Below are 16,472 nucleotides of genomic sequence, written 5' to 3'. Positions count from 1 at the left end.
GCACTACTCCTGTTACTCCCATTGCCGAAATTGTTTTACCCGTGGTTTTCATACCTACCGTTGAATTTAACACTGACCTGGCCGCCCCTGTATCTACAAGAAAAGGTAATGATCTACCAGCTACATCAACTGTGACCTCAGGTTCACTACCAAGGCTAGCAATCAACTTCACTGGCTGCAGACTACAGGTGTGGCCCAACCCCTATTGTATATTGTGACCCTCCCGCAGCGCACTGGCAGCTACAATATGTGAGGGGGGTAACTGAGAATTTTCGGAGGTCTGTCAGTCCCTCCTAGGTGGGTACCTCCTTGTTTCCCCTGCATGTGGCTCATAACTTCTCCTATGCGATCCCTGATCCCAATTATGTGTATTATAGTGTGGTTCATATCCTGGTCTAGGGGGTCGGTATACCTTATGTGTGTTTGTATACCTACAATTCCGTGCAAAATGTCCTTCCTTCTGACAGTTATAGCATACTACTACACGTGACTTACCATCAGGGGTCTGGGGTTTTGGCTGATGCGGTTTTGTTGTAAGAGCATTTATACTTACTGTCATCAGCTTATCCCCCTGTGACTCCCTGTGCTTAATGACGTTCCGATCGTGCTCGATAGCGGACTCTTTTATGCAGCCACCGAGATACCTCTCCAGTTAGGTAGAGTGGTTTGTACCCTTGTTCTTAATGTCTCTTTTAACCCGTCCATTAATACTGACACAGCTACATCCCTGTGATGTACATTTTCCTTAATGTCCTCGATCCCAGTGTATCTAGCCATTTCCTGCAGTGCTCGGTGGAAATATTCAGATGCCATTTCACCTTCTTTTTGTCTTATGGAAAAGATTTTATTCCACTTGACAACAGTAGGGAAATATACTCCTAATTGCAGATTGATTTGTCGTACATTCTCCTGAGTGTACTCATCAGTGAGAGGTACTTCTGCGTCTAATTTACAATCAGTAATGAATTTCGCGGGGTCAATATTGGAAGGTAAACATACTCGTAGCACTGTTCGCCAATCTTTGTTTGTGGGTTCGGTGGCGTTACCTAACTCTTTAATGAACCTCTGGCATGCGACTAGATCCTTTCTGGGATCGGGAAATTCTGACATAATTGCCCTCAATTCTGTCCGGGACCAGGGACAATGCATAGCAATGTTCCTGATGGGAGTGACTCCCTTAGCGTCAGTCTTCCCATTGGGGACTGCGATCACCCTGACAGGATTTAATTCAATTACGTCATTCTGAGTTGACTCCACAATCTGAGGTGCTATTGTCTCTGCATAATGTATGGTACCGTACTTACCTGTGGACACGACCTCACTTATCCCTCCGCTAGGGGGCCTTACTACTGATCTTACTGGTTGGGCCGTGCCCACCTGAGTATTCTGTATGGTGGCTGCTAGAGAGAGTGCCGATATCGTGCTGGGCTCATCTTCTTGCTCGCAGTCCTGAGGAAAGTTTAAAATGGGATACAACTTGCAAGGGTTAGCGTTAGTACATTTATCAACTATACTCTTATCGGATACCAATATGCCATTGTCTGTAGCCACTTTCTCCCCTACAATATACGGTGGTGGTGGTGCGGTTGCCATCATTTTCCTGCTAGGTTTGGAACCTGCTGCGTGAGCTAATTCTCTTTGCATATCGCCCTCTTGCTGCCATAAGTTTAAACAATTTGTGTGTCTGACCCTTTGCTTTTGGGATTTTATCAGACATATCCTAATCTTTAAATTCTGCAATACCTCTGGTTCAAAACTGCCTACCTTAGGGAATGGTTCCCTATCTTCCGCAGTCATACGTTCCCATTCATTGCACAAAACGTCTGTGTGTGGTCCATACTTCTCACACATTATGAACCTCGCTGACCCCCTGGGCCGCGGTATGTCAACCTGAACCCTGGTTGAACGTCCCTTACTTGAGCAACTGGCCCCCATATTTTGCAGGTATTGTCCTTTCGGCTAATCCCACAAAAATAACCAAAATACTCAATATAAGGCAACGGTGAAAGTTCTCTGAGCGCTCTTCACCCACTCACCGCCCACGTTGACCAGTACTACCATACACTGTCGATAGCGAAGGCAATGTACCCAACTTAGGGCCCTATGTAACCTCTATTTACTGGAAGTTTCTGGGAATAAGTTACCCTTTCCAGTAAATATCAGTTGTTGGAGATTTCCTGAGAGAGACCAGCGAAAACTCCCTAAACCTTTATTATACACAAATCACGCTTGCGTATGCTATATACAGCGCTAATGATACCGCGATATTACGCAATGCTCGTAAAAAGGGTATCACGTTGCGCTAAATATTGCACCCACGAACGCGCGGTCCAATCGCACAGCGTATAGGTACTTGTTACTTATCCGCCGTACGACCACTGGAATCGATTTTCAGGCTGCGAAACCTCAGCCGGAGCGTATAAAAAAAAAACGAAATGGGTAAACCTTCGCTAACCCCCTGGGCCGCGGTACTCTAAACCTCGCTGACCTCCTGGGCCGCGGTACTCTGCTACCTTGCTCCTTTGTACTTCAATCTATATTAACGTGAGTCAGCTGCCTCACGCCACCAAGTCTCCACTCACTTGATGTACCACTCGACCGGATCCCGAATTCCCTGGGTCCACTAAACCTTTATTACGTTGGCTCACTCACGTTCGTTCACTCAAATACACTTTGGTTTTTCTGTACAGAAAATTCTCTTTCATTCAGATAAACAGCTTTAGTACCAGAGGCAATAAAGTAAAAAAGGTTTTATTTAAACTAAATCTTGGAAACCGAGCAATTTGTGCTAATGTAGCGTGGCTACTGTCCCGCCCCTAAACTAAACAATGCTATTGTGTAATTTGTACTTAGCGGTCGTACCCTTACGCACATTGCGTAAACACGCAACCGTGTGTATGTCTTTACGTTGCGTACGCAGTCCCGTCCTTTGTCCGAGACACGTGTACAAAAAAAACGTACGTCCGCAATAGCACAAATCCCACACTTCTATAAATGTAAGCGATATTACCTATAATCGTTTACTTAACACAACACAGTTTCTTTCTGTATAAACCTGTTTAACTAGGCCAGACTGTATTTGTGTTTTACGTTTACTTCCTTAATATTTATTCTATATTATTTTTTTTTACTAAATAGCAACAAATTTCTCCGCACAGGTCTAAATGAATCTAGTAATCAGTGCTTATGGCAACAATGTGAGCAGGTATACAGAGTACAGGTGTACGCTTGTGTTGTGTGCGCATTTGGCGCCAAACAGAAATTCACGGACTTTTTAAATAGCTTTGCGTATTTACTTTACGGGTCCCACCAGCATCCCTACAAACCATGCAGAGCAGACGCCATCTAATCAGCAATAAAATAGGGTTTCCCAGTGTATCCTGCGGCCAGAAAAAGGTTTACGTAGGATACCTGTCCGCCCTTTGCTGATAGATAAAGTCTGCTTTAACCTGCTAGGCTGCGGGTATGTGGAAAAACCGGACGATGCCCCCAATTGATAATGTCGATATTATCTTAAACCATAAAGCTATACCTTTAAACACACTTTTACCATGGAGCCGCTACGGCCGCTAAACTTAATATGCACTCTATGTACCTTTTACGCTATTTGCGTAAATGAGTCCCGTACTGTGTACGGACTCTGCGTACACACGCCGCGCTGGGGGTACAAAGTACACGCAGCGCGTACACACTCAATTAATACACTTTAAAACCTTATACAGTTAGGCAATGTAATACACTTTAAACCCTAGCAGGGAAAAGAGGACACAACACCGATTTGTAGTTAATCACTGGGTTCCGACACCACAGAGTAATATTTCTGAAAGGGGGTTTAACAATACAAATTATGCACTACAATACAACAGAGTAAATGGCTACAGTCAATGTAAATACGTGAGAATATTCGCATGCGCCTCCTGGTCCGGTCCTCCGCTATCAGGTAGATAACGTTAAGAGTCTTGTGTCTGGCCGGGCTGCAGCAGGCTTTATTTATACAAGTCTTCCAAAAGCAATACAATGGATACTGTAATCCCTTTGTCCATTGGACACAGGGATGCATCTTTACAGTACAGGAGAGGTCATAGGTTGATTTGAAAAGGTGGGCGATGTCTTTCTCAACTGCTCTTGTGGGTGGTCTCCTCTGGATTCCCGCTGCATACATAATATACAGCAAATACAGTTTATATCTATATTCTGCTTCTGCACATAACTATCCACAGGGACATGCGATCTTCCGCAAACCAACACCGGAATGTTACCCTTAAAATACCCTACAGCTGGATATCAGACACCACCTTATAACCTTAGTCTGTCCCCTCCTATCATGCAAAGGTGAATCCCTTTGTTCTGGAATCATTTAAACTGTTGATACTTGCTGATGTGGTGCAGGGGGACTATGTGTACAATGTGCACTATTTGGATTAAATATGTAATGTTTTGATAGCCCTCCATGCGTTCACAAACTCCGCCGTAAATACCCATACCACGCGCAGGACCGCGGGAGCGACCATACGCAAATTGCGGATATGTGCACGCACGGTGGAACAAGTGCACGCGCAGTGGGCATGTGTGTGTATTTTATACGTGCTGTGTGTTCTGCAATATTTTTCGACTTTGACAGTGCGCTTACATGATTTTCCGCCCAGCGAAGAATCCTGGTGGCTTCCGCCATTGCCACTCTGCTCCTTGTGCCGCCTTTGCGGTTTACATGAGCCACTGCAGTGATTTTGTATGACTGGATCAGAACTGGTTGATCGCGAAGTAAGTTCTCCGCTTGACGTAGGGCGTTGTATATGGCCCTCAGTTCCAGGATGTTGATGTGTAGACAAGTCTCTTGACTTGTCCAAAGTACTTGGAAGTTTCTTCCCTGTGTGACTGCTCCCCACCCTCTGAGGCTTGCGTCCGTGGTCACCAGGATCCAATCCTGAATGCCGAACCTGCGGCCTTCCAAAAGTTGAGCACTCTGCAGCCACCACAGGAGAGATACCCTGGCCCTGGGGGACAGGGTGATCAGCTGATGAATTTGTAAATGTGACCCGGACCACTTGTCCAATAGGTACCATTGGAAAGTCCTTGCATGGAACCTGCCGAAGGGAATGGCTTTGTATGTTGCCACCATTTTTCCCAGGACTTGAGTGCAATGATGCACAGACACTTGTTTTGGCTTCAATAGGTTCTTGACTAGAGTCATGAGTTCCTGAGCTTTTTCTATTGGAAGAAAAACCCTTTTCTGGTCTGTGTCCAGAATCATGCCCAAGGAGGTCAGACGAGTCGTAGGAACCAGCTGTGACTTCGGGATATTGAGAATCCAGCCGTGTTGCTGTAACACCTTCAATGAAAGTGACACGCTGCTCAGTAACTTCTCTTGTGATCTCGCTTTTATGAGGAGATCGTCCAAGTACGGGATAATTGCGACCCCTTGCTTGCGCAGGAGCACCATCATCTCCGCCATTACCCAGGTGAAAATCCTCGGGGCCGTGGAAAGCCCAAACGGCAACGTCTGAAATTGGTAATGACAATCCTGTACCGCAAATCTCAGGTACGCCTGATGAGGTGGATAAATGGGAACATGAAGGTATGCATCCTTTATGTCCAGAGATACCATAAAATCCCCCCCTTCCAGGCTGGCGATGACCGCTCTTAGCGATTCCATCTTGAACTTGAACCTTTTCAATTATAGGTTCAGAGATTTTTAAATTTAATATGGGTCTGACCGAACCGTCCGGTTTCGGGACTACAAACAGGATTGAGTAATATCCCCTTCCTTGTTAAAGCAGGGGAACCTTGACCACCACCTGTTTAAGATACAATTTGTGAATTGCATTTAACACTATCTCCCCTTCCTGGGGAGAAGCTAGCAGGGCCGATTTGAAAAACCGGCGAGGAGGCACCTCTTTGAATTCCAGCTTGTAACCCTGAGAAACAATTTCTATTGCCCAGGGATTCACCTGCGAGTGAACCCAGATGTGGCTGAAAATTAGAAGACGTGCCCCCACTGGGGCGGACTCCTTTAGCAGAGCCCCAGCGTCATGCGGTGGATTTTGCAGAGGCCTGGGAGGACTTCTGTTACTGGGAACTAGCTGTGTTGTGCAGCTTTTTTCCTCTGCCCTTACCTCTGGCAAGAAAGGACGCACCTCCTACTTTCTTGTTTCTTTGTGATCGAAAGGACTGCATTGGAAATGTGGTGCTTTCTTAGGCTGTGAGGGAATATAAGGCAAAAAAATTTCCAGCTGTAGCTGTGGAGACCAGGTCCGAGAGACCTTCCCCAAACAATTCCTCGCCCCTGTAAGGTAAAACCTCCATATGCCTCTTGGAGTCGGCATCACCTGTCCATTGCCGGGTCCATAGGACTCGTCTAGTAGACGTTGACATAGCGTCTTTGAGCATCTCTCATATATAAGATTGCATCTTTTATATGTCCTAGGGTCAATAAAATGGTATCCTTATCTAGAGTCTCAATTTCCGCTGATAAGGTATCTGTCCATGCTGCTACAGCGCTACAAACCCAGGCCGACGCAATTGCTGGTCTGAGTAAGGTACCAGAATGTGTGCAAATGGACTTCAAGGTAATCTCCTGCTTGCGGTCAGCAGGATCCCTGAGGGTAGCCGTATCTTGGGATGGCCGCGCTACCTTTTTGGATAAGCGTGTCAATGCTTTTTCCACCCTAGGGGAGGATTCTCACCGTATCCTGTCCGTTGGCGGGAAAGGATACGCCATAAGAATCTTTTTGGGAATCTGCAGTTTTTTGTGTGGAGATTCCCAAGCTTTTTCACATAATTCGTTCAACTCATGTGAGGGGGTAAGGTTACCTCAGGTTTCTTTCCCTTATACATGTCTACCCTCGTGTCAGTGACAGGGGGTTCCTCTGTGATATGCAAAACATCTTTTATTGCAATAATCATATACATTTAGCCAATTTTGGCTGTAATTTTGCATCATCGTAGACGACACTGGAGTCAGAATCCGTGTCGGTATCTGTATCTATTATTTGGGATAGTGGGCGCTTTTTGAGACCCCGAAGGTCCCTGCGACATAGGGACAGACATGGGTTGACTCCCTGGCTGTACCCTAGCTTCAGCTCTAATCTTTTGTGCAATAAATTTACATTAGCACATAAAACATTCCACATATCCATCCAGTCAGGTGTCGGCGTTGTCGACGGAGACACCACATTCATTTGCTCCCCGTCTTCTCTAGGAGAGCCTTTTACCTCAGACATGTCGACACACGCGTACCGACACACCACACACTCAGGGAATCCTCTTATCTGAAGACAGTTCCCCCACAAGGCCCTTTGGAGAGACAGAGAGAGAGTATGCCAGCACACACCCCAGCGCTATATGACCCAGGAAAAAACACAATAAATATGTTTACCCAGTAGCGCTGTGTATATATGTATATATGCGCCTAATTATGTCCCCCCCCTCTTCTTTAAAACCCTCTTTCACTGTGGTATAAGCAGGGGAGAGTCCGGGGAGCTTCCTCTCAGCTGTGCTGTGGAGAAAATGGCGCTGGTGAGTGCTGAGGGAGAAGCCCCGCCCCCTCGGCGGCGGGCTTCTGTCCCGCTCAAATACGCTAAAAATTAGCGGGGGCTCTTATATATATACAGTGGCCAGCTGTATACATATATACTTTTGCCAAAGAGAGGTTCATATGCTGCCCAGGGTGCCCCCCCCTGCCGTGTGTGAGGTATATGGGAGCAATGGCGCACAGTTTTACTGCTGTGCGTTACCTCAGTGAAGATCTGAAGTCTTCTGCCGCCTCTGAAGTCTTCTTTCTTCTCATACTCACCTGGCTTCTATCTTCCGGCTCTGTGAGGAGGACGGCGGCGCGGCTCCAGGGTGAGATCTGTGTTCAGACTCCCTCTGGAGCTAATGGTGTCCAGTAGCCTTCGAAGCAGAGCCTTGAAACTCACATAAGTAGGTCTGCTTCTCTCTCCTCAGTCCCTCGATGCAGGGAGTCTGTTGCCAGCAGGCTCCCTGAAAATAAAAAAAACTAACAAATATACTTTCTGACAGGAAGCTCAGGAGAGCTCCCTGTAGTGCACCCATCTCCTCTGGGCACAGTATCAAACTGAGGTCTAGAGGAGGGGCATAGAGGGAGGAGCCAGTGCACACCCAGACCTAAAGTCTTTCTTAAAGTGCCCATGTCTCCTGCGGAGCCCGTCTATCCCCCATGGTCCTTACGGAGTCCCCAGCATCCTCTAGGACGTTAGAGAAACGATATTTCATCCATGCCTTGTACAATATTGCCCCTTTTAAAAAAAGTCTGAGATCGGCCGCCATCCCACACACCCGCCGAACTCGGACTTTATTACATCCCACCCAAAAGGTTTTATATATATATATATATATATATATATATATATATATATATATAACAAATTAAAATGTTGTTACAAATTTTAATTATTACACCGAATTAAAATATTTAAACCTAAATAAAATTATTTTAAACCTATCCAAAACCAGTAATCCATTTTTTTCTGTACATATCTCCTTGAATAGCTGTATTCTGCTGCCTCCTGACGGCTTACTGTTCTGGCTTTCAGCGGTAACTACTAGTGACAACCACATTTGTGTGCACTGACATAAAGCCTGTAGAGATTTTTTTTTCGGTTAGTCCCCCACACCCCCAGAGGAGTGGCCACCCTTCTCGGGAGATTCATATAGGCAAATCCCGGGCGGGGACTAGTGATGCGTTTCTATGAAAATTAATCACTTTTGGCCCCTCCCCTATGCAAATATGTGGCAATCGTGGCATTTTTATTTAATGACGTGGCACGTCCCAGTCACTGCCCACCTGCATTTCCTCTCCGGGCTTCTCCTGGGGATGAAACAATTAAGGTATGCAATTATGATTATGATATGAATTTCAGAGCAGAGGCCTGAAAAACCTGAATAGAGAGCGCCATGTGGGGTGATGTTGTTGTATAAAAACCAGTCATGCCAGGTTGTGAGGAATCTAGGGGAGGAATTGTGGAAGTAGGCTGATATTTTCTCCATGGCTGCAACGTACCATATTTTATTTATAAGTTGCTGTCGAGAAGAGGGTCAATGCATTTCCATTGTTTGGCTACAAGACAATGGGCTGCGTTTAAAATATGTGTAGAGAGTTTGTCCGCGGGATTAATAAGGCCTTCTATCGGGCATCCGAGGAGAAACGCCCAAGGGGATTTAACTATAGGGGTCTGAAGGACCTTGTACAAGATGTGGGAAACCTCGTCCCAAAACTTAACTATCTTGGGGCAAGACCACCAGATGTGTAAGAATGTTCCCTCCTCTCCGCACCCTCTCCAACATCGGTCCTAAGCGGAGCTATACATCTTACGTAACTGGGTAGGTACCAGGTACCATCTATAATAAACCTTATAGGCATTTTCTTTGATTAGAGAAGAGATGGATGCTTTAGAGACACTTTCACGAATAGTAGTCCATGGGGTATATTCAGTTAGGGTTGAAAACTGCCGTCTGTCGAAAAGACGTCAGTTTTCGACTTTTTAAGGTCGAATAGTGATTCGACCTATTCAGTCCCAGCAGTTTTTATTCAACAAGTCGTGGAATTCGACTTGTCGAATAGTACGTGATTCGGCGGTATAGCGGTATTCACGTTCTTTTGAGGGAAACGGGGCCAAATTCAACAGGATTTGGCCCCGTTTCCGACCATCTCAGTCCAACATAAAAAAATGTTGGACTGAGATGTGGGACCCAGAGGAGGAGAGGGGAGGGGGGCGCCACAGGGAGACGGGGGACTGCCGCGGGCAGACAGGGGAGAGCAGCGCTACAGCACAGTGCGCCGCTCGCGCCAGCGTCCACCCGGCTCCAGCAAGTGAGGTCGCGCTTGCTGGAGCCGGGTGGACACTGCCGTGAGGTCGGGCGGCTGTGTGACATCCCTCTGCAGCGCTGCTGTTAGCGCTGATCTCCTCCGTCTGTCCGTGGCTGTCCCCGCTGGTCTCCCCGCGGCCCCTTCCCCCCCTCTTCTCCTCTGGGTCCCTCATCTCAATTCGACTTTTTAAAAGTCGAATTGAGATGAGATTGAATAGGCGTTGTCGGATCCATTCCGACAAATGCATGTCGGAATGGATCCGACCCTAATTGAATATACCCCCATGTTTCCTCATCAGGTGGCGGACCCACATCTTTTTCCCGTTGAAGCTCGTTATTCAGGGTAGTAGGGGTTTTAACTTGCAGTAAGTAGTTGTAGAGTATTGAGATAATACCCTTGCGAAGGGGACAGTTTAGACTTAGGGACTCAATGTCCGTCAGAGATCTGTTTATCGAGTTAATAGGGAGTGAGTTAAAAAAGTGACGAATTTGAATGTATGTGAAGCAGTTAATGGTGGGTAGAGTATGTTTATTCCGTAAGATATCCAGAGAGGTGCAGCCGTTCGAGTCCAATAGATCGTGTATGACTCTAATGCCCCCTTCATACCACGGATGAAAACGCCTGTGGTTGAAGCCTGGAAGAAAAGCCGGGTTATGCCAGAGGGGGGTGATGGGGGAAGGGTAGGAAGTAGTTGCAAAATTACTCTTGCAGAAATCCCAAATTGAACATGTAAAAGCATTAACGGGGTGTGTACGAGCATGCGCAGGCCTGTTGGAGGGCGCCAACCCAATGACAGAGGACATTGAAAAAAATCAGCAGGAGTTAGCCTTTAATGTGACCCATAGAGGAGCTTGAGAAAAGGTGAACCACGCTAATGCTTGGCTGAGGTGAAAAGTATAATAGTACAGATGTATATCAGGGAACCCCGTACCTCCATTGGAGGTAGGGCGTCGAAGGTTTATGGAGCTGATGCGGGGCGGTTTGAGTTGCCACACAAATTGAATTAACCATCTGTGCAATTGCAGCAGGGAAGCTCTAGGGACCTGAACAGGGAGAGTCTGAAAGAGGTAGAGTAATCTTGGTGAAAGGTATGCAATTATGAATGAGACCCGTTAGACTTAGAAATGAATAAATGCAGAGAAAGATGTACAGTACACTCATTTATAAGAGGAAGGTTTGGTCATGTACCATCCTATATTCACATTCTTACCAGCTTCCAGACAGGGCTCCAGTTTGTTAAAGTATTCAGGTGCTATGAGTTGCAAGAGGGTGTGAAACAGATTGGTGTAAGGTAAGCTGGAGAGAAGAACCAGAGACTGGATAGGGAACAGACAAACATTTATGCGGTTAATTAGGGTGAAATAAATTGGATAAGGAGGGCAGTTCTGTGTGCGAGATAGTAACACTCACATCAATTTCTAGGAGACTGAACCATACTGTAGAGAAGCATCACAATAAAACCCTAAATACCATATAAAAGAAAGGCAGTGCAAAAAAGATTGTAATCTCTCTCATAATCACCAAACCGCCTACAGATGTATCCTCGTGCACTATTTTGTACCATAATTGCGGTTCCAGCACTATACACTTATTCCTCAAATTTGCTACTTTTTCCTAAATTTTACACAAAGTTTGCATATTGGACTTAATTCAGCTTGGACAGCTATTCAGAGAAATTGCAGTTGTCTGCGAGTAGAAAGGTGCCGCCCTGACAGGAAGAAAAAACGCCCCATGCAAGTTTGTGAATGCTATACGCAATTTCCGGAACATCGAAGATTTTATGCCATCTGAGCAAATGTAAGTAGGTCTGAGGCTCCAACTAATCTACGACTGAGACGGCCTGGAAGTTGTCTGTGCTGACGTCAGAGACCCTCCCCAAAAACGCCTGGGCACGCCTGCGTTTTTCCTGACACACCCAGGCTGTTGGGTGTTGGGTCGGCTGTTTGCGCATGCGCTGTGACCATATCACATGTGTGCGGACTTTCACAATGCAATGGCATCCTGGCATGATGCGAGCGAATAGTGATTGACAGCCGGTGGGCATTGTGGGGCGGTGACGTGGCGTTGGTGGGGAGTGCTAAAGGAAACGCAGGGGTGTCATGGCCATTTTCGAGGGGTCGGGCGATGTCACCTGCGATCCTTGTGATGGGAAACACGGCGCTAGTGTGCCTGCATATGCAGCCTGGCTGCGTATGTAGTGGGCAACTGATGTTTCCCAATTTTTGTGATGCGACTGCATCGCAGGGCGGTTCTTCACATGCTGGGCGGCCTTGCCCTGACTGGAGACTCGCAGCATGTGATATATATCAGTATAAGTTTTGCGATGTTACCTGAATAACCCCCTATGTACTTTTTCCTCAGTGTTACTACTCTTTCCTCCAGTGTGCTAATTTTTCCTCAATCTTGCATTTTAGTTCACTTATGGAGGGAATTCCATTAACCATGGTAAATTACCGCGACCAATTAATCCCTGGCGGATAATTCAATTATCCCTGACAGCCGGCATTAACAGGGATTTTGTTTCACCTGTCCGAAGGCAGGCGAAACAAAGGTTTCGATAAGTGCTGGGTTTTTTGCGTCCACGATCGCAAAAACATTGGGATCCAGGATAAGTTTGGAGGTAAATGAATTTCCCAATAATGATCATTGGACAAAAATACTCCCTGCTTTTTTTTTTTTGCGCAAAAATAAAATACTTCAGCTAATTGAATTCCCCCTATAGTATACAAGGTAGTGTTTTGGTGCATCTAAGTCACACTAATTGGATTACACTCAATGGGTAGCTATTTGAGGATAGGTGGTATGTACATATGAATGTATATCCTGTTTTCCACACTATCTGGCTCATGGGTGCCTTGCAAATCAACAATATTACTAATAAAAATAAATGTTGTTATTTACTACAAGACAGTTTTCACTTATACATTCATTTTTCAATTAACTTTAAAAACAAAACTAAAAAAACAGTCACCTGTTTTCCATGAGTTTCCATGGTGCATGCTATTGGAAATTACATTGAATTAACCTAGTTCTGTCCTTTCCATGTACGGGGCCGATGCAAGGTCACTCTGCACCCTAGGCAAAGCTTCAACCTAGCGCCCCTTAATCTGCAAACCCCATCACCGCCACCTCTTGGAGGGTTATGAAGCAGGTGGCCACTAGGTGGGCTGGGGTAAACTGCATCATTATACATATACAGAGAAAAGGGGCAACACTCAACACTTTTAAAGTGAAAAAGTATATTGTAAACAATGTCTTAAAATTTAGTGATTTTGTTCACAATATACTTTTACTTTCAAATCTTTGAGTGACGACCATTCTTTCTGCCTATGTATACATTCTAGCTGGCATGTTAGAAACTGTAGAGGACACTAAGGCCAATTTCACATTTTTGCCGGGATAATATATATATAAACCGTGGCTTGAATGGACTTCAGACCATTGAGTGCCACCGATTTGGATAGTATATTTTAGTGTGAAAAATACCCCGGAGGGCACCAGGGCAGGTATATGGTATGTTACAAGGAGAGTGCCGACTATTGGGGTATATATATATATATATATATATATATATATATATACTGCATCTGCATATGGGGTCTGGTGGGGATATTTAATAGTATGTGTATACATACATATATACATACATACAGTACATACATTTATATGCTCTTACTATGATTCATCAACCCATCTGTAAGGTCATTACTGCCCCCCCCCTCCTCCTCCATACAGTATGTACTGTACTGTGCCCCAGTGCCTGTGTTTTCCCTATTATGCAGTTTACAAGTGCAAACCAATCGGGCTGTAAGATATGTACTGTCTGTGGTCCTGCAGAAACTCCCATGGGTTACTTACCTAGAAGTAATTTCCTTGTTTTCCATCGTAATTGGCATGGTACCTTCTTACAAGCGGCAGCAGCATTACAGCGATGCTGCAGGTGCAGACATGTATTCAGGTGCTGCTTGCTGCTGGAGAGCCAGGATCCAGGGGCCTGGAGGAGGTGCATCAGGGCTATGAGACTCTGTCGTGGGGCCGCCCCTCGGGAGCCATAGTTACGTCCGCCTCCTATGTGCTTTCACATGACTTGATGTTACACGTGTCAGCACAGAGGAAGCGCTGAGACACTATGTGGTACAGCCTGATAGCGGCGGCTGCACCTGATTAGACCTGCAGCAGCAGCCACCGCAGTGTAAAAGGAGAAGGCTGCACACTGTTCAGAGACATCCTTCAGTTTTTTTGTTAGATAAATTCAGCAGCACCCTCCAGGAGCCAGAACCCCTAGGCAGCCGCCTAAACATGCCTAATGGTAGAGCCAGCCCTGTCCATGAACTTGCATAAGTTACATTGGTATGCAATAGCAGAGAAATGTAGACAATGAGTGAGGGGCTGATGCAGAAAGAGTACCACACCAGTTTGTGTCGTGTATCTCCCATCACTGTCACTCTGCACAAGCACAGAAAGCAAGGAGACATATCTTTAGTTAGCACTCACTATGACTAGAACAAGTAATGATGATTTACTGGCGATCCGGAAGCCTACATATCTTGCACTACGTAATATGCATGTTGCCAATGTGGAGGCCTACATATCTTACTAAATATATGGCTCTACAGAAATATACAATTTTTTCCCCATTTTGCTACCAACTTTGCATCAGCCCCTGGGTGTCCGCTGACTGCTCTGCACTAAACAATCCAGCTAGGTGCAGTGCACTTTATGAATGGGCTTTTTGAATAAGTAGCAATTATGTGAGCACTAGTTTTGTTAAACTAACCTTCTGGAAGTATCCTCTCTTCACAGAGCTGTCTCTCACCTGCCGGAAATATACATACCCATAGTAATGGGCAGCATCCCTCTGTAGCGGTATAAGACAACATACAATGTAATATGTAAAAATTAAATCGTACAAGTAGGTTTTGTAAACATAAAAGAATTACATGATACTCATCCAATATTAACAGTAGCATTGTCAGTTCAGTTATTTCTACCCAGGCCCTTATGAGACACATATTCCTTTTGCAAGCACTAACATTAATCAAGATGCCTACAATGGTTACTATACACGCATCCTGCAATCGGCATGTAGCTAATATCCTGGCACACAAAATCCCGACGGTCAGAATCCCTATGGATCCCGGCAGTAAGTACTGGGCTTAGGGTTAGGTACTAGGGGAAGGGTTAAGGTTAGGCTGTGGGAGGGGGAGGTTAGGGTTAAAATACTTAATAAAATCCAGTGGAAATTTGAACGTCGAGACGCTTCTGTCAGCATTCTGACCATCGGGATTCTGTGCACTGGGATATTGATGCCAACCTCCAGCAAAAATATTCATTTAAGTTTCAGTATTTTTGATCAACAGTGACCATGTGAAGATGCTCAGATTGTCGATATTTGGTATGTCTACAGTGATGACATGTCAACATGATCACAATATCAACTATTCATTTGTAAGGTTTTTTTCAACCCTAACCCCTAACTCTAACCTCTAAACCTAACTACTGTTGCCATTGTCACTATATCGGTATTTCATATGTCGACATTCTGTCCATGTTGACTTTTCCAGATACTAACATTTTATACACATCAACATGATAACTGTCGACCTTCTGGTGTTGACATTATGCATGGTGACATAGTGAATGTGGACTTTATGACCCTATATTTTACTATAAAACAAACATGCAACATATAGCTTTTTTTTAAATGGTTGACCAGAGGAAGAAAAGTTTATCGCATTATACCATTCCAAACACTTACATCCTAGCAATATGCCTGGGAATCAGTCTGTCTTACATAATCATCTCCATCTTTGAAAACATCTATTTTTTTTGATAGTGAGAAACTTAAAATACAAATAAGTGTAATACATGTAGCACTTCTTGCTCCCCTCTCTCTTTCTCTCGCTCTCTCTCTCTCTCTATATATATATATATATATATATATATATATTTACAAATGTAGCCATACTCATCTTTGCTGAAAATAAGAATTTACTTACCGATAATTCTATTTCTCGGAGTCCGTAGTGGATGCTGGGGTTCCTGAAAGGACCAAGGGGAATAGCGGCTCCGCAGGAGACAGGGCACAAAAAAGTAAAGCTTTCCGATCAGGTGGTGTGCACTGGCTCCTCCCCCTATGACCCTCCTCCAAGCCTCAGTTAGGTACTGTGCCCGGACGAGCGTACACAATAAGGGAGGAATTTTGAATCCCGGGTAAGACTCATACCAGCCACACCAATCACACCGTACAACTTGTGATCTAAACCCAGTTAACAGTATGATAACAGAGGAGCCTCTGAAAGATGGCTCCCTACAACAATAACCCGAATTAGTTAACAATAACTATGTACAATTATTGCAGATAATCCGCACTTGGGATGGGCGCCCAGCATCCACTACGGACTCCGAGAAATAGAATTATCGGTAAGTAAATTCTTATTTTCTCTATCGTCCTAGTGGATGCTGGGGTTCCTGAAAGGACCATGGGGATTATACCAAAGCTCCCAAACGGGCGGGAGAGTGCGGATGACTCTGCAGCACCGAATGAGAGAACTCCAGGTCCTCCTTAGCCAGAGTATCAAATTTGTAAAATTTTACAAACGTGTTCTCCCCTGACCACGTAGCTGCTCGGCAAAGTTGTAATGCC

At 45.2% G+C, this 16,472-nt stretch overlaps 1 protein-coding gene across 3 annotated transcripts in view; it reads right to left on the bottom strand.

Moving 5' to 3' along the window:
* The window catches only part of DENND6B (DENN domain containing 6B), a 210,646-nt gene that overhangs the window by 148,283 nt on the left and 45,891 nt on the right, over positions 1-16,472 (bottom strand). For all 3 annotated transcript variants that reach the window (XM_063926672.1, XM_063926673.1, XM_063926671.1), the window contains exons 5-6: positions 14,604-14,684; positions 11,037-11,142 (exon numbers count right to left, since the gene is read on the bottom strand). In XM_063926672.1, coding sequence (XP_063782742.1) covers positions 11,037-11,142; positions 14,604-14,684 — 187 coding nt within the window. The remainder of the gene's footprint in view (positions 1-11,036; positions 11,143-14,603; positions 14,685-16,472) is intronic.

The sequence above is a fragment of the Pseudophryne corroboree genome, chromosome 6 (assembly GCF_028390025.1).
Source record: "Pseudophryne corroboree isolate aPseCor3 chromosome 6, aPseCor3.hap2, whole genome shotgun sequence".
Classification (NCBI taxonomy): Eukaryota; Metazoa; Chordata; class Amphibia; order Anura; family Myobatrachidae; genus Pseudophryne; species Pseudophryne corroboree.
This window is presented reverse-complemented; position numbering and strand designations above follow the sequence as displayed.